At 42.3% G+C, this 24,072-nt stretch overlaps 2 protein-coding genes across 15 annotated transcripts in view; one reads left to right on the top strand and one right to left on the bottom strand.

Annotated features, from left to right (window-relative positions):
• VRK2 (VRK serine/threonine kinase 2) overlaps nt 1-24,057 on the top strand; it is a 69,678-nt gene extending 45,621 nt beyond the window's left edge. For 6 of the 10 annotated variants that reach the window (XM_074949501.1, XM_074949504.1, XM_074949498.1 and 3 more), the window contains 4 exons: nt 5,430-5,488; nt 11,084-11,265; nt 19,169-19,342; nt 23,364-24,053. In XM_074949501.1, coding sequence (XP_074805602.1) covers nt 5,430-5,488; nt 11,084-11,265; nt 19,169-19,342; nt 23,364-23,606 — 658 coding nt within the window. In that variant the 3' untranslated portion in view covers nt 23,607-24,053. Of the gene's footprint in view, nt 1-5,429; nt 5,489-11,083; nt 11,266-19,168; nt 19,343-23,363 lie in introns of all 10 variants that reach the window. The other 4 variants (XM_074949497.1, XM_074949496.1, XM_074949495.1 and 1 more) reach the window with 2 other exon arrangements.
• FANCL (FA complementation group L) overlaps nt 22,871-24,072 on the bottom strand; it is an 84,632-nt gene continuing 83,430 nt past the window's right edge. Inside the window, exon 13 of one of the 5 annotated variants that reach the window (XM_074949506.1) lies at nt 22,871-23,710. In XM_074949506.1, coding sequence (XP_074805607.1) covers nt 23,675-23,710 — 36 coding nt within the window. In that variant the 3' untranslated portion in view covers nt 22,871-23,674. The remainder of the gene's footprint in view (nt 23,711-24,072) is intronic. The other 4 variants (XM_074949509.1, XM_074949505.1, XM_074949508.1 and 1 more) reach the window with 4 other exon arrangements.

Here is a 24,072-nt window from a genome sequence, read left to right on the forward strand (position 1 = left end):
GCCTGTTCTTCAGTACAAGGATATGCTGAACTGTAGTTTTCCATAGATGTAGCATCACAATTGGAGAAAGCAGCAAACTTTTTTAAGTAGGGCAAGTCACAACAGAGGTACACAATAGGGATATCTGAGCCACAGAAATCAATCTGCAAATTCAGTATGGCATCCGCTCTCAGCAGAGAAAAAGGTTAGCCTGCAGACTGCGGATAATACAGATTGCATCTGTAAACGTTGACATTGTATGTTATGTTTAATATTTCTGCTTTAGAAGTTCTGATCGGTACAGAATCCAAACTAACACTTACACAATTCTACTGAATCAATTTAATCGATCAAACTGCTTCACTAATTCTTCACTTACAGTTAACCCTTCAAGCACTGGTATTTTCCAGACTGGCAGCCAAAGGCTTCTTAGGAGGAAATACGTAAAATATGGTACAACTCCATTTGGCAAAAATTCCCTCTTATTTGAATGACTGTGTCCCCCTTGGTATGAAACATTTACTGAGGTAGCTCCCTTAATTGTCTGAATGTTTTTGATGCCCCTGTAATGTTGTGGAAGACCAGAGGGGATGGGTGTATGTACATGTAGATATCCAGTTACATGCAAGTTGATGGGTGTCCGATGGACAAATCCAGCCCCCTTCTCTGCTCATATACCCTTTGCAGTGGAACCAGTATGGTTCTGCTGAGAGCAGACCTGGATGTGGGAGTGCAGTTGAAGTAGTACAAGACACAGAGGCAAGGCTTGGGACTCTGCTGCTGCACAGATAATCCCATTTTCTTCCCTTCCCCTTGTTTCTCTAGTCATTTAGAAAGAATCTACTGCTAGCCCTAGTGCAGGGAACTAGGGGGTAGCTGAGTTATGGCTGTGAAGGTGGGGGGAGAAGTAAGTGCTTCATCTTGTATACTCCAGTCCAGTAACTGAGGTGACTTCTGTAGGGTTGCTCTGCAGCCATACTGTGGCCTGGGGGAAAGGATTTCTCCTCCCCAGCACCTATCCCCACTGTTTAGGCCAGGTGCTGGATTTGCTGCTGTGTGCCCACTTAAATAGGTAAGGGAGATGATGCAATGTGTTCTCTCACTTGTTGAACTTCCCTTTTTCTCTGCCAGTGTCACTCAGCCTTGGCATGGCTTGTGCTTTTCACCAAACTATGAACTTTTAAAAACTAAACTGGTCTTGAGTTATCAGATCACAAATAAAAGCATGTGAAAACTTCAAAAAGGGAAACTCCAGTGTAATATAAAAATCTTCTAATCGTTACCTCTAATTACAAAAAAGAACGAAACACTAAGTGACTGAAATAAAAGAATAATTAACAATCAAATGGAAATTGGTGCCATGGCAGCCTCATGAGGGAAGTTAAGCTGAGGAAATTCAGCTAGAAATCATAGAATTTCCAAGTGTAAGTTTTGGGAAATTAACGACATTTAAATAAACAAACACATAGAATTTTCCTTAATTTAGTTCTGGAACTCTAATTTCTGATGCTTTCTAGTCAGACCTGAATTCTCCTCTTTTAATGAGCCACAGGGTAGGTGCCATCCACTGAAACTGCTGCTGCGTCTATTACATGTGAGAGTGAAACAATGATGTACAGTATGCTGTTTGGAAAGTTCATTTTTTAAACATATACTGTTGTGTAAAGAGGTGACTAACAAAATCCCACCTCCCGTTTCCTCTAAACATGATGGCAGCTACTGACAGCCTTAAAGGACAGGCCCCATGGGGACCCTCCCATCTGTATGCTGTGCAGATGTTTGTCTCTACTGGCGTGTAGAGTAGGTCTTGGGGCATAGAATCATAGAATATCAGGGTTGGAAGGGACCTCAGGAGGTCATTTAGTCCAACCCCCTGCTCAAAGCAGGACCAATCCTCAATCAAATCATCCCAGCCAGGGCTTTGTCAAGCCTGACCTTAAAAACTTCCAAGGAAGGAGATTCTACCACCTCCCTAGGTAACGCATTCCAGTGTTTCACCACCCTCCTAGTGAAAAAGTTTTTCCTAATATCCAACCTAAACCTCCCCCACTGCAACTTGAGACCATTACTCCTTGTCCTGTCCTCTTCTACCACTGAGAATAGTCTAGAACCATCCTCTCTGGAACCACCTCTCAGGTAGTTGAAAGCAGCTATCAAATCCCCCCTCATTCTTCTCTTCCGTAGACTAAACATTCCCAGTTCCCTCAGCCTCTCCTCATAAGTCATGTGTTCCAGACCCCTAATCATTTTTGTTGCCCTTCGCTGGACTCTCTCCAGTTTATCCACATCCTTCTTGTAGTGTGGGGCCCAAAACTGGACACAGTACTCCAGATGAGGCCTCACCAATGTCGAATAGAGGGGAACGATCACATCCCTCGATCTGCTCACTATGCCCCTACTTATACATCCCAAAATGCCATTGGCCTTCTTGGCAACAAGGGCACACTGCTGACTCATATCCAGCTTCTCGTCCACTGTAACCCCTAGGTCCTTTTCCGCAGAACTGCTGCCTCGCCATTCGGTCCCTAGTCTGTAGCGGTGCATCGGGTTCTTCCGTCCTAAGTGCAGGGCCCTGCACTTATCCTTATTGAACCTCATCAGGTTTCTTTTGGCCCAATCCTCCAATTTGTCTAGGTCCCTCTGTATCCTATCCCTGCCCTCCAGCGTATCTACCACTCCTCCCAGTTTAGTATCATCCGCAAATTTGCTGAGAGTGCAATCCACACCATCCTCCAGATCATTTATGAAGATATTGAACAAAACCGGCCCCAGGACCAACCCCTGGGGCACTCCACTTGACACCGGCTGCCAACTAGACATGGAGCCATTGATCACTACACGTTGAGCCCGACAATCTAGCCAACTTTCTACCCACCTTATAGTCCATTCATCCAGCCCATACTTCTTTAACTTGCTGGCAAGAATACTGTGGGAGACTGTGTCATAAGCTTTGCTAAAGTTAAGGAATAACACGTCCACTGCTTTCCCCTCATCCACAGAGCCAGTTATCTCATCATAGAAGGCAATTAGATTAGTCAGGCATGACTTGCCCTTGGTGAATCCATGCTGACTGTTCCTGATCACTTTCCTCTCGTGTAAGTGCTTCAGGATTGATTCCTTGAGGACCTGCTCCATGATTTTTCCGGGGACTGAGGTGAGGCTGACTGGCCTGTAGTTCCCAGGATCCTCCTTCTTCCCTTTTTTAAAGATTGGCATGACGTAGCCAGTTCATCCAGCGCTTCACAGATTCACATGCTCATCCCATGGCTGTACAGGGATTGTAGCAGAACCCTAGCTGTTGTTAAGGCTTGTGAAGCCACTCCATACAAAACCACCCCATTGGATGAGGACCTGATGGTTTTATCCTCTTTTTAGATTCTCTAAGCAAAGCCCTTGTACTCTGCCTTTATGAATTTAGGGGCAAATCCTGCACCTGCAGCTCTGGTAGGTCCCCTGTGGTTCCTCCAAACAAAGGAGATTCAGGATTTTGAGGTAGAAGGGCAATTTCAGATAGGACATGCACCTGTTCAACAAGGCTCAACTCTGTTGTGACTCCCTGGACTACAGTCTGCTGCAGTGCAGATAATCCCGTCTTCTCCCAGTTGGGTGCATGATGACCATAGATGCTGTTCCAATAGTCCCTATGCAGCTACACTGATGGGATCCCCAGCCCAGTTACAGGGGCTTGGTGCTATGGCCCCGAAGAATTAATTGAAAGTGTTTTGTTTTTTAAAGAGAGAACTGGGCCCCTGCAGGAATATAGGTTTTTTTAACTGCAGTTCTATCCTTTTAAAACATGAAGGGCTAGACTAAGCTGTTGGCTCACCCACAGCAAGGAGCAGTGTATAGTATACGGCACCACCCCAGGAGGAGCAGTGGGGAAAAATTGGCTCAGGCTTGGTCTAGAGTAGAAAATTAGATTGTTTGTTTTAAACTATGTTGGTTGGGTGTGAAAAATTCACACCCCTCAGTGGTGTAGTTAAGCCAACCTAAGTCCCTTGTAGCAGGGCCAGCAGTAGGGGGTAGCAAGCAAGGCAGTTGCCAGGAGCCCCACAGAGCTAAATTACATCATATCTACAGAGCCATTGTGGAGAAATGTAATCTGAGTGTTACAGTAATTTAATCTCTAAAAGTGAAAATAAATCACTCTAAAGCAGAGGTTTTCAAACTGTGGGGTGCACCCCCCTAAGACGGCACAGAGGAACATGCAGGGGGGCAAACAGTGACACCTGGCACCTTGGGCTTTGGCTTTGGCCCAGGGAAGCGGGGTGGAGGCCCGCTCCTTAAGCCTCTTTAGTTACTGCCCTTGGCCCCAGCTATGTAGATAGCATTCGGTTGACTGAAGAATTCTTCTGTCAACCTAGCTACCATCTCTCGGGAAGGTGGATTACCTACACCAACAGGAGAATCCCCGTAGTGTCTACTCTGAAACGTTACATAGATGAAGCTATGCCGCTGTAGCATTGTAAGTGTAGACAAGCCCTGTCTTGCTTTGAGGTGGGGGGAGGAGTAAGGTATCCAGCCCCAGGCCAGAGGCCGCACCCCCAGCCGGAGCCCTCACCCCCCCACCTCAATTTCATCAGCATTCATGGCCCGCCATACAATTTCCATGCCCAGATGTGGCCCTTGGGCCAAAAAGTTTGCCCACCCCTGGTGTAGACTTTACTTATCCCGATGGGAGGGGTTCTGTCATCGGTCTAGGTAGTCAGTCTCCCCGAGAGGTGATAGCTAGGCCCATGAAAGAATTCTTCTGCTGACCTAGCACTGTCTACATGGGGATTTAGGTTGGCTTAATAATGCTGCTCAGAGATGTGGATTTTTCACACCCCTGACCAAACCTAATTAACCAACCTAATAATCTAGTGTAGGTCTTGACTCCTTCCCCTTCCACCAGTTTAGCTCTGTTGACATTTAGAAGGGACAGGGCCATAGCTTTGCCCCTCATTTGGTTAGGGAGCACTGGAGACACTGTCCTTGCTCTCCGCCACCAAGCTTGTAGCTGTAATCCTGGCAGTTCTCACTCAGTTGTCCCTACTTCCCTGCATTAGGGCTAGGAAGGATCTGGTGCTAAATGATTAGAGAAAGCCAGACAAAACTGTTCCCAACTTTAAAAGCACAAAAATTAATCTTTGGGGTGAGAGCAAAGTGAGAAATTTCATCCCAAGGTATATTTATTTACTCCCAGAAAATGTATAAGCTCCTGCAAAGAGGCATGAAGTGAAGATGCTTTCCCAGTTGTAACTGGTTTTGCTTAAATCTTCAGTCTCTAGGTGGTTAAAAATAGGTATCTGGTAGGTAGAGATTTTGTTTGAAGAGGAGTCTTTTGAAGTGTTAGTTATCCTTGAGATCCCCTCCTTTTGGAATAGAGTTTTACTGTATCCAGAATTCCAAGTGAAGGATCACCTCCTAAAAATTCACATTTCACCTGTTGTATTCTTGTGTTGTTTCAGACTGATGGACAAGCTCCCAGATTCAGTGATGAAGTGGGGTCCGGCTGGAAGCAGTTGCTGTAAGCGTGATTAGAGCATATGCTGTGTATTTTATCATTCTGTCTTAGTCTGTTTATTAGAATAAGGCTTTTAAATATTTTTATAACTTTTGGGAAAAAAACAATAAGAACGAAGTAAAAAAACAAACCCTGAAATTTAATATTTTAAATTAAATTACCAATTCCAGTCCCCCTAAGGCAAGCATGATTTAATGCAGCATTATCCCCTTAGGGCCCTGATCCTGCAAATTGTAATGTGTAGGTCCAGCAGTCCACCTGTGTGGTACCTCTTTGACGTTATATCCACATACTAAACTTTGCAGGATTGGGGCCTTCAGCATAAATATTTGACAAGAGACCAGAATGAGCTTAAGTTTGACCATCAGGATCAGACTGGTAAGCAAGAGCAGACCAGGCAGTATCTTCTGAGTAGATCACAGCTGTCAGACACCCCTCAATTTATAGCATTCCTGTTTGTGTGTTCGTGTGTGTGTGCATGCACGTGTGTGCGTCCATTTGCCCGCGTTCCCCCTCGCCCTGCCACCCCCACCCCTCCCGCCAGCCCGCCAGCCACTCAGGAGATTTTTTTTTTTAAAGTTGTCATCAACGTTCCCTCTCTTCCACAACTTAGATTAAATCTCAGGAAAAATGGAAAAACTTCCTAAATGTAAGAACAGCAGGACAATGGAACAGACTGCCTCAGGAGGTTGTGGAAGCTTCTTCAGTGGAGGTTTTCAGAAAGGAGGCTGGAACTGAGTTGGATGGTTTAGACCAGGGGCGGGCAAAGTTTTTGGCCTGAGGGCCACATCTGGTTTCCAAAATTGTATGGAGGGCCGGTTAGGGGAGGCTGTGCCTCCCCAAACAGCCAGGCAAGGCCTGGCCTCTGCCCCCTATCCGACTCCCGCTGCTTCTCGCCCCCTGACGGCCCCCCCCCAGGACTCCTGCCCATCCAACCCCGCCTGTCCCCTGACAGCCCCCCCAGGACTCCTGCCCCATCCACCTCCTGCCCTGTCCCCTTCCCATCCCCAGACCCCCCACCACCCCATCCAACCCCCCCTCTCCTTCCTGACTGCCCCCACGGAACCTCTGCCCCCATTCAACCCTCCTGTTCCCTGCCCTCTGACCTCCCCGACCCCATCCACACCCCTGCCCCCTGACCACCACCTCAAACTCCCCTGCTTCTATCCAACCCTACCTGCTCCCTGCCCCCTTACCGCGCTGCTTGGAGCACCAGTGGCTGGTGGCGCTACAGCTGTGCTGCCCAGAGCACCAGGCCAGGCAGCTGTGCCGCCCGGTTGGAGCCAGCCACGCCACCGTGCAGCACAGAGCACCGGATCAGGCTGTGGCTCTGCAACTGCGCTGCCTGGCAAGAGCTCGCAGCCCCACTGCCCGGAGCATTGTGCTGGCAGCGCAGTGAGCTGAGGCTGCGGGGGAACAGCGGGGGAGGGGCCGGGGGCGAGCTTCCCAGGCCAGGAGCTGGGGCCAGGCAGGAGGGTTCCGCATGCCGTAGTTTGTCCACCTCTAGTTTAGACACACGAAATCTTGCATCTTGGCAGAGGGTTAGACTAGATGACCCTTGTGGTCCCTTCTAACCCTATGATCCTACTTCCCCGTCCATTTCCTTGTCGTGTTTCACATATACATTTTTTCCGTCCCGCTCTACTCTTTCAATCTCTCCATTCTGCTCTTCTCCACCTCTCAATTTCTTGCTCATCCTCAAATTTTGTTTCCTCCTTTCCCTTATTAGTCCTCTCTCTGATCATCACTCTTTTCCCTTCCCCCCACCACCCACTACCTCCACTCTCTCCTCTTCCCTTTCTTTCCCTCTCCCCACCTAAAATTCCCTATAATTCTCCCTTTCCTCTGCCCTACTGCAATTATCCCCACCTCCAACCATATGAAATCAAAACTGACATGGGCTGGCCCCTTCCATGGAATGCAAGGCTGGCTGCCATTTCTTCACTCCTAGTGCATGCTAAGTTGTCCATACCTAGAGACCGAGGAGGTGGAGCAGCCAGGTAACAGGTGCTGTTCTGTTCCTTTTGCAAGAGGCCAAAGAAGGGGTGCCTCTCATGATGCGGTGCTTGCCAGATGTGTGAAGAACCACATCCCTTTTAAGATGGCAAGAGATGGCCACTTCAAATTAAATGTTATGCTAATGTTAATGCTGTATTTGACAGCTAGATGCTACAATGATTGGCACTCAAATAATACTTTAGATCTTCTGCCTAGGAATATGAAAATGCTATGGACAGCAGCTCCTCCTGTCTTGTACATCCCCCCAGAGTTCGAATTCAGAGTTCGAATTCCATTCAGACACAGAGAGGGAATGATGCAGTGGCACTGGTGCTAATCACTTCCACACCTCCCAGCTTAGGGTCCCCATTGCTTACAGAGCAAAGGAGATGACCAGGGCCTTAATGCCAGTACTAAAAATGTTTTTTGGTAGCAGAAGGTTTAAAAAAAAAAAATCTCACTCTCGTATAGCCTCTATCACCGAGCAGCATGGAGCACCTCACAATCTTTAATGTGTTTATCCTCACAACAGCCCTGTGAGGTAAGGAAGTGCTATTATCCCCGTTTTTACAGATGGGGAACTAAGGCTCCTTAGCACATACCCCTCTCATCTCCACCTCCCATTGGCTAGTTTAGGTGCTGGCTTTGTGCATTGCATTCTAAGGTACCTGTCTTTCCCCATTTGTTGTATAGGAGCCTAGGTGCCTGACTCAGGCTTTCTGGATCACAATGATGCTACTGTGATTTTTCCAGGGATTTAGAAGTTAGATGCTGTGACAGTCAGCACTGCAACATCCAAGTCCCTATGTGGATCTGGGCCCAAGAGACAGAGGCCAAGATCCACAAAGGTATTTAGTGTAATGAGTTATCTATGATTGCCTGATGAGTGCTCTCTGAGCCTGAGAAGTGCTGCCGAGCCATCCCTTAGCCTGATTACCTGAGGGCTCCATGTCAATCAACCAGGGTTCAGCCAATCCACAGGCACAGGTCTAACCAGATGACCCCAAGACCCAGGATATAAGCTTCCAGTGAGAGTAGCTACTCTAGCCTGCTCAACATTGCTACCTCACTGGGAGCATCCCCTGCCACTTGGTAGTTCTGACAGCCTGCTCCTGCTCCTTGGAGTTGAGTTCTCCAACGAGGCCCCCTCTTCTGCCCACATGTATCCTGGCAGCCTCAGACTGTCGTCTGCTGCACCTACAGCGTCCCAGCTGTACATGAGGCGAGTGGATTGTGTGGCCACCAGCAATTTCATGGATGTTGAATTTGCTAAAGCTAATCAAGTTCCAGTGGACAGGAAGCACACCCCAGATCTAGTGTAAATGATCAATGGTGGAATGCTGTCCTGTGAAATCATGCCCCTCCTAGTTGAAATTCAATATTTTCTAGAGACTCTGCGGTCAGCAAACTTTCTGATCATGCTCAGTATTCCCTGGCTCTCACGGCATGATCCACACATCTTATGGAAGATGCTTGAGGTACAATTTGAGTTGATCTACTACCAACAATTGTGTCTAGTTAAGTCAGGGGCCAAGGAAACAAGAACCAGCACTGAGAAGTCCACTGCCTTCTGTGCTCAGCAGATTATTAATCTCTGCAAAATATCAAGAATTTGCTGATGTATTTGATAAAAGGAATCTGATATTTTACACCTGCGTAGACCCAACTGTTGCCCCAATGGTCTCAAACTAAGAGCTAAAATTCCATTTGGATGGATTTACTCCTTATCAGACTCAGAACCCTACAAGAATGCCTTGATGAGAGTCTTGCAAAGATCTTCATCCATCTCTCCACATCTCCCACTAGGACCAGATTTCGTTTGTATGCCTTGAACAGAATCTTGTATGTTTTGCCTTGCCTTGTTGTAGATGTCCTGCTTTGACAGGAAGATTTTCTTGCTTTATGTTAACGTGATAGAAATATAAGACTAAAACATAGCTTTATAAATGATGGAATGGTTTAAAATCTGTTCCTTCTTCCATCCCTCATTATCCCATAAAACAAAAATCAAGTAGATGACTTAGATAATAAAGGCTTGATTTTCAGCAATGTCCTGCAATTTTTTGGGTGCACCTGGTACTACAGAGATCTAGATCTAACTCCTTTGCAATGCAAGTCAGGTAGGTACACATCTGAGTGCTACCAATTCCACCTGGAACTTACTGATGCACAATCCATTGTAGTTGCAAAATTGTAGGCCACGTTGAGTCCCGGCTACAAATCAGGCCAGTAGCCCTAACAGTTGAGTTCAACGTGAAATCTTTGTTTAGGCTCTGATTATCAAAGCTATTCTAACCTGTATGAGAATTCTGCAAAAGCAGACTGTTAGCACTAGGTCTTCCTGGAACCAGTTTCTTCATGTAAATGCTATGAACTTAATTTTTTTACTTTAATAAAGGAAATTACCAAATAGGAATTCTCTCCCTGCATGACAGACTTGGGCTTAGTAATTGCCTGTGACATCTTAGCCACATTCAATCCAGGTTGTTAGGAAGCAGTGAGTGTGTTAAGGAATATGGGTGCTGTTAGTCTGGAAATGTAAGCAGCAGGTCCACAAAAGGTTTTATTGTTCAGCATTTTATGAGTTTGAAGCAGCTAATGAATGTGTGGCTTGTCTAGTTCTGTATTTTCTTCACAGAAACAGTATAAAGGTAACCCAAAGAGGAAGCTCTCGGTATAGGGCAAACAACGGCCTTTGCAGGGCGTGGTAGGGTGGGGAGGTTATGAGGCATTTGCTCATACTATTCTTTTTCCCCACAGAATTCCCAAATTTAATACGTATTATATGACATTGGAATTGTGTAGTATAAAATACTTTACTTTAAAACTTAGCTTTCCCTTCTCCTCCTCCTACAGTGTAGTACACACTCTGTGGCTCTGTTTTAATATCTTTTACCTTGGGGATCAGAAGAGATAAATGTCAATATATACTGCAGTTTAGTTTTAGGATTATACTAAAATAACTGCAAGAAAAGTTTTTTATACATGCCCAACTGTAGTATTCTCACACTCCTGAAGGCATCTTAACCCCTCCAGAGATATCAGCTGGTGGTGATGGTGGTAAAATAATGATATTGCTGGGTTGCATTATTAAGACCTGTTTCCAACAAAACCAACCACTGTCTAGTGACTTATAGGATATTTGCATAATGCAGGGATTGTCAAGACCTGTAAATCAAAGCATTTTGCTTTCCCAGTAGGTGTTCAAATTATAAAATGTCTGCAAATTAGCATTCAATATACATAGCAACAGCATTTTAAAGGTCCTGTTATGATCCAAATATCAAGAAAATCTTTCTAGTTGCCAAATTATCAGCATCTTTGGACTAAAAAGAGAAACTTTAGGAGTAGTTTTTAATGCTAGTATAGTTTTCTGTAACAATCATAACATAATGAACAGCATAGGGGATGGCAAGTTTATCAGTCTATTCTTTCCTTTTCCCATCCAAAGAAGAAAAAAATCTTTGTATTTCGATAGTTCTGTGTTGTGGCTATTGCCTTTTGGTTCTGTTGTATCTTGGTTGTCATTCCTTGGATTGAAGACTTTTTCAAAGTTGTTGGTCCATATAAAAAAACCCCCTTTTAAAATATACTCCACAGGTGAAATAGCTAAGTTTTTGGCATGTGTTTATGGTTTAACTTATGAGGAAAAGCCAAAGTATCAAGTGCTAAAGAAAATCCTGGTGGATGGACTGAAATCAAGTGGAACTTTTTACGATGGCCCTCTGGAATTTTCCACTGCTAGATGTGCACTAAATCTGTGCGCTTCTAAAGATCTGAAAGTAAGTAACACAATCCCTTGCAGTTCAGCAATTATTTTGTGAAACCTGTTTGATGATTGTTTTTTCTTTTGTACGAGATAAAGTAGTTTAAGATCTCAAAATGAGACTGACACAACAATTGTTTTGCTTTAAATACATTGCATTTGTTAATTCCTGTTTCCCCTTTCTTTGCTAAAAAGTGGGATGTCAACCCTTAAGGAGGAAAAACTGTCATGAGTCCTTTTGACCTACAGCTTCTCACTTCAAAGTAGTGTGTCTGTGGAGAATCATTTACTTTCAGGATAATGGGGAAGTCAAGGACTCTGTTCACTAACATCTTGAAGACAAGCTTGAATGCCAGGTTTTTCTTTCTGGCCAGATTAAAAGCAAAGTTGTCTTGATAAGTAAAAGCATTTAATTCATTTTCTGTCTTTTTTTTTTTTTTTGGTCCTTTGTCATTGCATTCCTACAGCCACCAATCTGAAGGGGATATTTCATCCTTGGATTTAAGTAGTTTATTTGTATGTAGTGCTGTATAGTGTTTTTAGCACACAGATTTAAAGTTGACAGCTATCATGTTATATATTTCCCCCCTGTATTTTAAGTCTGAAACTATACCATTTCATAAAACTTTTAAGTTTAATAAATTTAGATTGATGTAATTAGAAGCCTTACTGGACCTGATATGAAATGTCAGTCTCACGATATCTCTGCCTTGAAACTACCCATATGCAAAAGCCCTATTTCTTCTCTGATGCGTGTGCAATAAGGCAGGGTCAGGGTATCATTCATTTTTAATATTTCTTGTGAACTTTGGACCATCACAAGTGTACATGAGCCAAGAATGCAGGATGCAAACTAATGTGACGGATAGGCTGCTAGATGAATGGTGATTCAAGTATCAGTGCACAGATGGTTCTGATTTACTGAGTTTTGTAGCTGCTGCAACTGAAGACATAAAATATCCTTCTAGTCATAAATTAGCTCTTTGGAAGCAAAACCTTGGCACCAGAGCTTTACAACCTTCAATTAGTAGGGAAAGAAGTATTTGAATGACTGTGGTATTGACATCTGTAGGCCTGCATAGTAATCATTCCTAATAGACGAGAATATCTGTTTGAGGGGGTTTTGCATGGCTAATTAACTACTAGTGAGAATATGTAATTTTTTCATGATCTCCTGATTGTCACCTTTCTCTCATGATACAATTACATTTTATTGTAGCAAGTGGCTCACAAACCAATTGTCAGCACTATTTACGTATTGCAGAAGGCAGAACAAAAGTTCATGTTTAATAAAAAGCCACTGTATTTTGATCTTGGTAATTACAGAGACTTATTTTAGCAGTTTTATTGACTTTTGTGTTTTTATCATTTTTACAACAAAACAAAGCTATTTCAGTGACAGTATTTCCCTTGTAATAATGGTCACCCATTAATCTACACTAATTTGAGTAACTTATTTCATTTTTGTAGTTTGTATAGTTTTCTAAACTTAATTGAAATATAAATTTTTTTAAAAGGCATCTCCTTTACTGATCTATGTTTAGATCTCTGCTTCACCACAATCTTAGATTTTTACATATTAGACATTGACTAGTAAAGCCAAACTATGGTTCTTCATGCGTTCTTTTCATTTGTGTACACAGCAAACTGCAGACCCTTTCTCTTCATAGAATGAAAGCTGGACCAATGATGTGAAGCTTACGCTTTGTCCTGTCAGCTTTAAGCAGACATTCAATAATTAATTGCAATAGGAAGAATAGTGGGTCAGAGGAAAATCAGATATATAAAGATCAAAAATTATCATCTTAGTGAAAACTTGTATAGGATGTGAAACCAAAGGAACATCAGATTCAAGAGGGAAAGCATTCTGAGAAAGAGATTTTAATGTGTTATTTCTCAAGTTTTGTTCCCTATGTTCCTAATACAATTTGTTATAAATCAGCAGTTTTTCTGTAACTGTAATTTTGTGTTACTGTAAAAAAAACTGAACAGCCAGATGCCTGTGTAAGGGGTTTTCAGGTTTTGTTTTTAACTTTCAGCTGAAAGTACAAAATTATTCAGTTTTATACTTAGCCTAAACTTGGATATTAAAGTAGCATGAAAGATATTGCTGAACTTGTTCTGATTATGAGAGTTAGCAAGTGCTGTAGCAACTCTTCAATTTGCAAGTGCACAACCCTATTACAAGGGAGAAGTGTCAATTATCAGTGCTTCTGTTCCTTGGACACAGGCAGAATTATTTGAATGGTCAATAACAGGGTCAGAGACAGGGTTGTGCTGTTGCAGATGACTTGATCTTAGTACCTATCATCACTTAAATTTTCAGAGGAACCTCAAATTTCTCCTGCCTTGCCACTTTGAAAAATATGCATGCTTGTGCCACCTCAAACTAGAGCTCTTCTTTCCTCAAGGATATTTCTCTAGCAAGATGTACTTAAGGGCAAAAAAATTAATGTAATCTCATTTACTGAAAAATGGACAGAAGACAGGAGATTTATTTTCTGAATGATTAAAAGGAGGTTTCTGGTATTCTCCATTAAGTTTAAGAAATGTTTTAGTTTACCAAATCTAAGTTACCATTTGTATGAGAACAGAGAATACAAGCCAAGGACATAAGATTTTCAGAAAACTAGGTTTTAACCTACAGTTGCTGGGGCTGACTGATTGTATTGTAACTTGGGGGAGTGGGGGACATAAGAGAGACACCCCCATTTGGGGAAGATTAGGAGATTTTGGGTTGTGTGCTCCTGGAGGGGCCAGAGAGAGCTTTTCCAGGGCTGATGCATTCTGGCTGCAGTGCTGACCGGGTGGAATGCCTTAAAAAGCAATGTACTGCTCACTACCCTCAGCCCATCTATCTCCTCCTTCCTTTCAACACTTGCAATGTTACCTCCTCTGCATTTTCAGCCCTTTTCCACTTCTTCTCTTACCACACACACCTCTCTCCTCCCATTAAAAACAAACACAAAACTTACTGCTACTTGGAGTAATTCAATAACTATAAAGCGTGTACAACATGTCAGCATAACATTCGCTGAGTATTGTCAGTAATGTCTCATTCTTGGGGATTTGTCTGCACACTCCACACCAAACCCAGAATTCTCTAGAAACCTCTGTGTTTTGGGGTCACATGGAACATTGCATGGCTCAAGGTAGGTTCCATGTGAGGTTGTATAAGCAGAAGTGGCCCTTCACTTCCTTCCAGCTGGAACTTCCTGTTCTGAGGTCTGTTATGATAGCTCCATAGCCATTTTCTCTTACCCCCAATTCAAGATAGCTGTTGGAAGCAGTAAATTTTTTTAGCATTAGGTAATTTTTAGTCCCATTTGGAAATGTGAAGTGCCTGGTTGATGCTTGGGTGAAGTGTATGTGACTGAATCAGTATTGCCCGGAGGTCCTGAGAGTATCCTGGGTAGACCAAGAGCCAGAACCTGTTCCAATTTCTTTACACCATACTGACTCTAGAGGTCTTGAAGTGTAATGCCAAAGAACCTGTTACCTTGGCTACTGAAAAAGAATAGCACAGAACAAAGGACAGAGAGGAAGCACCACCACACCATAAATTATTAATCCTGTTTGCTCGTGCTATATTTAAAAATCTAGAGGTAATGGTGCTGTTCCAGGGAGTCCTTGGCACTGACTGGAATCTCATCCCCGGTGCCAAAGGTTAAATGGCTGACTTGGCTGCTGAGGTGTGCCATAGGGCTGCTGTAAAGGGCTGCAGCAGATCAGTAGTGACAAAATTTGGAGAAGGAAAAATTGACCTGTAACTGGATTTCATAGGGGATGATGTCATTACAGATCCACAACCTCCATCCCTCCTTCTTGGGAATGTATATTAGATTGTGATATGTGGAAGGATGTAATGAGACACAGCCCCAATCCACCACCTTACTTGGAGAATTCTGTGACTTCAAGCAAAATTGGCAGTCTCCAGCAGTCAGAGTTTTCTAGAAGGTTCCGGATAGGGTCCAGCCACATGGATCTGTATTGAAGCTACTCAAACTCCTGTTACAGTTGAATAACTTGTCATTTTTCATGAATATATACACCTATTCAAGACTTTGCATGCCCTACCATTGTTACAAGATAAATGAAATCCCATTAGCATTAATCATTTAAAAAACTGAGCTATTCATTATGGGAAACATCCCTCAGCCCTCCCTGGAAAAAAAATAAAAAAACACTTTACAGATGTCTTTTGCAAAATGTCCAGGTGGTCAGCAAATTCTGTTATTTCAGACAAGTTGGGGAGCAGTTCAAGAGTCTTGAGCTGTCAGCTCCCCTCTGTAAGGCAGGTGGTCCAACTAAGGTGTCCTTCCTGATTTTAGCTGTGGCGATACGGCACAGGGAGGGGATGCCATTGAGGGCTCTTTAGGTGTGACATACCAGTGTCAGACTAGTGGGAGTCTGTTACCCAAGCCTTACAGTGCCTTGCTGAAGTAGCTCCCATCTAGGCTGGTCACAAACAGCCTTCCAACATGCAAACCACAGAGTGAGTGAGTGTGTGTGCGCGTGCGCAGCCTGCCAGCCACACGTGAATTACACTCTGGCTCTCGCTAGCCTTCGTTATATTGCAGGGTGACCCCAATACACCCCAGCCCCAGATGTCCCCCAGAAATATATGTCCTGTACTGCCCAGCCCTCTCCTAGACAGTACAAATATTTTAAGTTTGTTATTCCTTTAAGGGAATAATATGCCAGTTTAAATTGAAGTGTCTGAATAACTATTTGAGATAACACATTGGATTAGATAAAATAGTAAAACAAGTTTATTAGCTACAAAGAGATTTTAAGTGAGTACAAATAATGAGACATTAAAGCCAGAAATGTTTACAAGAAACATAACCACATGCTCCAGATTACTGACCAAACTCTCAGGACCCCTCCCTGAAGTTCAATGAATCCTTCCTTTGTCTCTTCAGATGCACTGAATGTGACTGGCAGGGAGAGACAGAGGGGGGTCCCGTGGGGTGTTCCTCCTTTTTATAGTTTCAGTACCCACCTTGAAAAAACATTTCCAGCTGTGCATTAGGAGACAAAGTCCACGTGGAAGGATGTTCCCTGCTGGCTTTTTCTTACCTGTTTTAGCTTTCTTTGTCCTCCCTTCCTGCTTGGTGACTCTGTTTGCTGCTTAAATGCAAATTAAGCAAAGCACACATTCCTTTGTTTAGGACAGACCTGTTTACCAACTTCGGTTTGGGCAGGGCTATGGAACATGTTAATAACATCATACGGGGGTATCTCATAACTTCACATGCAATGTTGCCACATGTTTTACCAGGACAATATTGACCAGCAAATTATGAATTTAAGTGATACCTTATGAAGCATACTTTGTACAAAGATTATTACAATAGTCTATAGAGTGAATACAGGGGTGTATTCTGTCACAGTAGGTGATAACCAACAACTTAAACTCTCCCTAGAGATCCATAGGCAGCCAGTGCAGAGGCCAGAGCACTGGTGTCATGTGCTCCCAGCAGCTGTAGTCTCTGAATAGTTTTATGGGAGAGCACATTTCAGACTAATGTAGACTAATCTTGAGGTAACAAGCATGGATAACAGTGGCACTGTTTTCATCTAAAAGATCACACACTCAAAGCCAGATGCAGCTGGTGGTAAAATGATTGGGTTACTGCTGTAAAGATTGTCAAAGGCAGGGAGGAATCTAAAGTCACCCCTAACTTGCAATCCCTAGTAACTAATGGTGGATGTACATGCTCAAAGGAACTGATATTGTATCTGCCATCTCCAGCTGCTTGCTCCACGCTACCCTCACCTCAGTCTTGTCTGGGTTGAGCTTCAGCCAGCTTGCTCTCATCTATACACTGACTGAGGCACTGAACCACCTTGTCCAAGTCAGATGAGAGAGACATACAGTGTCATCAACTGACTGAGAATACTGCACTCCATGCCTCCTTACTCTTATTAATGCTGACCTTGTCCTCCCATTTCCTTCCATCTCTATCAGCTTAGAATGGATAATTGGGACAGAAGTCATGTCTATTTGCTTTCTATACTTCCGGGCATCAGATAAATATTTTTAGCTTTCTCATATACTCCTGGGATGCTAGGGTTATGGTTGAATACCCAAGCATAACCAGAGGTCCTATCTGATAGATTTCAGGTAATATACCTTTTTTTTTTTTTTTGCGCAAAACATGACACACTTCATTTAGGTGGGGAGAGATAACAGGTGTAGGGTAAAGATTTTCAGAAATTAAGTCCCATTTGAAAAGTGGATTGGGCACTTGGGAGCTGAACTCCTAGAGAATTTCAGAGAGAGAATCTAAGCATCAAATTTTAAAGTATTTAGATAATTATCTTGGGGTAGGGGGGAAAATCACACTAGGTGCCTATCTGCATCTTTCAGTACCTAACCACCTTTCAAAAACTAGACAGTAGGCACTTTTGAAAATTATACTTGTTAATTTTTTGGAATTAGACCTTGGGGAAGGTTGATTAAGGTATTGGAATTGGACCTTGGGGGAGGCTTAGGTTGGATATTAGGAAAAACTTTTTCACTAGGAGGGTGGTGAAGCACTGGGATGGGTTACCTTGGGAGGTGGTGGAATCGCCTTCCTTAAAAACTTCTAAGGTCAAGATTGACAAAGCCCTGGCTGGGATAATTTAGTTGGGGACTGGTCCTGCTTTGAGCAGGGGGTTGGACTAGATGACCTCCTGAGGTCCCTTCCAACCCTGATATTCTATGATTCTCTGACTAGTTAGAGGTTTTGTGTTTAAACTCTTGCTTGGCGGCTGATGGAGTAGCTCTCCTACAATCCACTTTGGTACAACACTCTCCTTTATTATTTCTTTGTGTAATTCCCATTCTTGAACTACTTAATCAACACCACCAAAAGGAAGCAGATTTAATTTGTAACTGCTATACTCAGGAAGAACTGCTGTGCAGAGGGGCCACATGTGACTATTACTACTGCAGAGTTGTTTAGTGTGCCAGAAGTACTGAAGGACAGCACGTGGCCTACAGGCTGTGTTTTGGCTACATTTACATTAAGAGTTACAAATGCCAAAAACAGACATCATTTGACATTTAGAGTGGGTATAAGACTGGAAAAAAACTGCATGAATGCCAGAATATAGCTCCCAGTCTAAGTTCCCTCTAACTGCATGGCTGTGCAGCAGCCTATCAAGGGCTACACAGGCGCTCAGGGCTGTGGTGGAGAGAGAATCTCCCCCAGCTCTAGAGCTGCCGCGGCTGGGGAGAGGGAGCCTCTCACCCCCAGCCTAGGTGCTGCTGTGGGTAGAAAGGGCTGGGCAGAGTCCTCTCTCCCCACTGCAGCTCTGGGGCAGCCTGCACCCAAACCCCTCACCCCCAGCCCAGAATCCTCACCCCAGCCCCCTCCCACACTCCAAACCCCTCTGCAGATACCCGCCACATAATCACCTCCATATTGGTGCACATAACAAAATTCATTCCGCAGATGCATGGAAAAAATAGAACATTATTCCCAGTACATATTAGCAAATGAAAAGAGGAGATAAACTTTCTCACTCCAGGGTTAGATTAACTGAATAAAGGAGTAATATTTATCTTATTTGAGACCATAACATTAATTAGACTCAATGCCATGATAGGAAATTTATTGAAGAATTTAAGCGTTTCCATTCCCAGCAAAGGTTAAGTGTATATATAGTTCTAAATTATTGAAATAATTTTCCATAAAAATGCCTTTTGGTAACGTAGTAGCTAATGATAGCATGACAGTAGCACTAGTCTTGTCCTGTTTGTAGGAAAGATTTTTTGACAACTATTTTCTACATACTTTTAGTATCCTCTGACTTTCTTTTTGAATTTTGCCTTTGTTTGTATTCTTACTACTGTATTTAAGCACTTTTCTTTCTGAATTGTTGCATGTTTTCATTATATCATGTTATTAACTCTATGTTAACAGGCTAAGTTACCAAAGCCTACACCAAAACAGTTTAAAGAAAAAGAAAGCAAGCTGGATGATAAAGAACGTAACTGTCTGAGAAAAGCTGGTATTCCGGTAACACACAGGCAATTACAAGAACAAGAGAAACCAGCTGGATTGAACAAGATGCGTCAGAATAACGAACCACTGCTGGTGAGATTTTTGACATTACAGTAGAACATACTGAAAAAAGTTCTGCTTTGATAGTTCTGTGTTTCTGTCTACTGAAAGATTGGCACAATAGATGTGTGCAAACAGCAGGCTAGATATTCGTCACAGTAACACCAGAATTTGCTATATGCTTAGACACCATTGGATAACATTATTCCAAAAATATAATGAAGTTCAAAAAATGTTCTGTTATCATTGTGCATTAGGTTCAAAAATAGTGCTGCACGTCTAGTAGTACCTTTAACATTAGCTCTACAGTCACAGATATTAGGAATGGTACCCGTGACAACATTCTTGTGTAGTGGTTGTCATTAAAGTAAACATTTGTAAGTCAATAATAGTTTTCCTCTTCTAATTTTCAGCGAGGAAACTGCTTGGCACTGTTTGGTAATAGCTGGGTCTTCAAATAACTGCATTTAATATTAACCCATAATAAAATCCTGATTTCAGGCCTTGAAAAGTCAGAATTTAACTGATCAAAGCTCAATAGCATTGGCTACTCTATTATATAAAAGGTCTGAATGCCCTCATTAACTTCAACTTGTATACTTTGTATGCCAAAGTGGATCTGTACGGCTCAGTTTCACACTTCTAGAATGCAAAGAATCATTCTGTAAAGGCTTCAGTGCTACTTGTGAGTAAGAATAGTTCAGAATAGAAGGCATCTTAGCAAAAGAAACCCCTCTCTCCCCCTCCCCTTTGGTTTTAAGTTAATTTAACAGTAACTATTTACTCAGTTTGTGCCCTTCTTATTGGATAAGGAAATCAAACTCATTTATGAAGCACCAGAACGAGACTTTAAAAGCAGCTTTATTAAAAAATCTTTGCTTCAAGCAGTCTGCTGCATGGAGACTCCAATACAAGGAAGCAAAGTGAAGAAGAAACAGCAAAACTGCCCCAGGGCTTCAGTCAGGCAAGTGGTGAGCAGAACAATTCAGATAGAGGGTCACAGCTAATAGGAAAAGGGTTAGATTAAAAAATTGCAGAGGAGGAGTTGGAAGTATCAATTAAGATGCTATTTTTATGCAGAAATTCTGTTTTGGATGCTAGAATATAAACAGCCAATTGGACCATCCCCAACCTCCTTCCGTCCAAATCCCTCCTCTCCCACAGACCCTGAGCCCCCTGTTCACCTGCCTCTTACCTGAAAACAGCAGCTTTTGGTTCTTCAGCCAGGTAGTCCATCGCCTGGGTTATGAATGATAGAGACTGGTCCCTGACATTGATCACGTGTAGTAGCAGAAACTGCCAGTGACAGTGGTGCCATCTTCACTGTAAATCATGGTGTTGTGAAGGAGTATGGGGATTTGTGCTCTTTTTTCCCCCTGCTTTGTGGTGATATCAGAAGCTGCACTTAGCTGGAAGGCAAGGGTACATTTAGTATAGCTGGAGGGGAGGAGTTGTGGAGTATGTATACCTGGGTGACTGAAAGAGGGAGCAAGCAATAGAAGCAGCAACCAATGAGAAGGATCAGGTGTCAAGAACAAGAATAAACCAGACTTTTGCATAATATTGGGTTGCCATTAGTATTTTTGAGTTATTCTTCCCTAGGAGGAAAAAGGAATTGGGAAATAGGTCTATTAATCTGGCTATTCCACTATAGTTGTTCCCTGGTACTCACGGCACATTATCACTAACAAGAGAATCAAGTTAAATATGGCTGTCAGGATGTTAAAAAATTCAGATGAAGAATTAAGGGGAGGGAAGTTGGAGAAGGAATATACAAAATGAGCCCAGGGAATATTGTGTTGGATGGTATGCTTCCTGCTAATTCCTTTTATTTAACTGATTTGGAAAGTGATGTAGAAGAGTTATATTGGGATTACGAAAGTGGTTTGGAGCGTATTTAAGAGATAGGTTGTGATGTACAAAATTAGGTAGGGTATTTCAGGCATAGATAAAAAGAAACAAAGCCTGCATGGTCCAAGCAAAAGAATGTTGGAAAGGCAAGATTTTATATACCCTTATTCTAGTCTAGGCACAGCCATGATGATGAGGAAGCTGAATATGATGAAGAGTCAGAGAACGGACTCAGTATATGACATGGCTATAACAGCAGGAAAGGAAGATGAGTTTGATGGTGGCATTTCAAATGGACTGGAAGATGGAAGCTGAGTTTGACAGAACAAAGGAGTTTGCAAGAGTCTAGTCATCAACTTATTAAGGCAGAAGAAGAGTTGTAGCAGTAGTTATGGAGAGAAAATGACATATACTGGAAAACACTGAAGTTGTTACAGAATTCAGTAGCAGCCTAACTGTGAGAGGTGGAGTCATTTACAACACTGCAACCCCAAGACTGGGATGTGGAGTGTAGGGAGAAATCTGTTTTTTGCCATTTAGTTTTTTGGAGGCAATACATCAGGAAAATGCCATACCTCTTTGCTACTGATCAGGGGTGGAAATAGTAGAATTGGGAGTGGTATGTGTAATTTGGTAGCCATGAATGCAGATATGACCTTAACCTCCGGAAAAGGAAGAAAAGGGGAACAAGAACAGAACCCTGCAGTTCACCAAGAGTGGAGGGAAGTAGAACAGTTGAAGGAGACTATAGAGGTAGGGGGTGTAAAATACTTGAATGAGGATGGAGAAGAGATGCAAGAAAGGTGTCATTAGTCACTTGGAAAATAGTGAATAGATTGGAGAAGAGTCGAGGAAAGTGAACTGACAAGAAATCCAGAGTTCAGAGCTTGCTCAAGGACTTGGAAGTGAAATGTGTGATAGTTGGAAAGGTAGAAGGGCTTTTAAGGGTACAGGAAACAGTGGTATGTGTGAAGGCAGAGAAGAAAACCACCAGCTGGGGAAGGAAGAGCATGAGAGTAGGTATGAAGGCAAATGACAGAGGATTAGAGTAGAACACCACCTAAACTGGAGACTATAGAGAAGAATAGTTCATGAGATACTTCTCATCTTTTTGTGGTGAAAACTGAACTGAGATGAAGCGTCAAAAGAACGACTTCTGTATCTAATTAGAAAGGAAAATCAGTTGGCAAGGCAAATGGTAGATAATTCAGGGTCCACGTTGACTTTCTCCACTACAAACTTTTCATCCAAAGGACTATAATGCTAGGATAGAGGATAAGTGGGACGGATTTAGCAAAAGAAACTATTGTGGATGAGAGTGGGATGGAATATGAAAACTATAGTCAGAACAGGCATCAGGAAAGAGAGGAGGAAATTGGAAGTCAGAACAGGGGATATTTACGACAGGAGTTTGCAGAAGGAAGGTGGGATGGGAAGGTAGCAACGTTAACGGAAGAGGTGACTGTCAAAAGAAACTTCAGGATTGAAATACAAGAAACACACCTGTGCTTTGAAGAAAGTTTTGTGATAGGGGTTGTGGGTGCAGGAGTCAGTTCAGAGGTGAAGATCAAAGCAGGACAAAGGAGCCATAAAGTTGATGCTTCTAGAAATTAAATACCACCTACACCTTTGAGGAATCATGACAAGTTTTGCTGTACTGTGGAGATATAAAATGAAATTTAAATAAATAGGAACAGCAAATTTGACAATCAAAAGTTTAGAATGGGTATATAATAACTTTATTAGCAAGAATATTGTAAATGTTATAGATTTTCACAATTTTGAGGACAAAGATAAAGGTATTAGAGCCCCTTAGATGTTGCTTTTAAAAATGAAATTCTAATTATTTCTTTTTGCAAAGCATTTAGTCTACATGTTATAAAACCAAACCCCACATTAATTTGTAGATATGAACACTGCTGTATTTGTACATTTATAAAGCTTTGAATGTTAGCTGCATCTGACAATGTTCACAAAATCTAGAGGGGTTAAATCTCTACTCCTAGTAGCTCAGCAAACGTTACTAGCTAATCTTGCTAAAAGCTTGTGAGAATTTGTTCTTTCACTGTAGTTCTTTGACATTTGCATGTAAGTTTCCCCCAGAAAGCAGTGCAACAGAATATTTTAATCTTTGTTCTTCTGATTCAGATTTCCACTCGGTTTAATGCTGGAAACATTTGAATATTTTTTTTCCCCCTTGCAGGAAAACACCGTAAGACAACTACACAGGCACTATCCCCAAACAGTTCTCTGGGAAGTTAAAAAGAAACACCACCAAAGTAGCATTACATATTCTCCAGTATCTTTGCAAGAACCCAATAGAGATTTTACTAGTCCTTCTGTATCCAATATTTTTAAGCTTGCGTTTACTGAAGAGAGGTACCGATACACCATTGCCATACTTGTACTTCTGATATTAATATTTCTTGTGTTGTATTTTCTTTGATGTCACCATTTAAAATGTCTTGAGTTTATGTGCAGGGTCATTCATCCAGAGCCGTATAAGTTCTTTTTTCAAAGTTTCTTCATAGACATTTTCACCGAGATTGGCTTGAAAAAGATTTGTGAAGTAACATACTGTAAATAGATACCTTTTAACCTCTACAATGTACAAGGCTACATGTGTGCTAAACTATTTTTATTTGGTTGTTTCTATTCTGAACATTAGGCATGCTTCCCAGAACTAGTCCTTTCAAAGAGTAATACTAAAAATTGTAGAAGAATTAAATCTCCTGTGTCTTTCATGATAAAGGACTCTGGTATATGTTTGATATATAGACATTGTTACATATTACTTTTACTCTCGTTTCAACAAATAGTTTTAAATACTGGTGCATGAAATTAACTCCATGCTATAATTTTTACAGTGGAATAAAATATAAAATCCACAAGTGTGTATCAAATTAACATTA

The sequence above is a fragment of the Natator depressus genome, chromosome 3, assembly GCF_965152275.1.
Source record: "Natator depressus isolate rNatDep1 chromosome 3, rNatDep2.hap1, whole genome shotgun sequence".
In the NCBI taxonomy this organism is placed as follows: Eukaryota; Metazoa; Chordata; order Testudines; family Cheloniidae; genus Natator; species Natator depressus.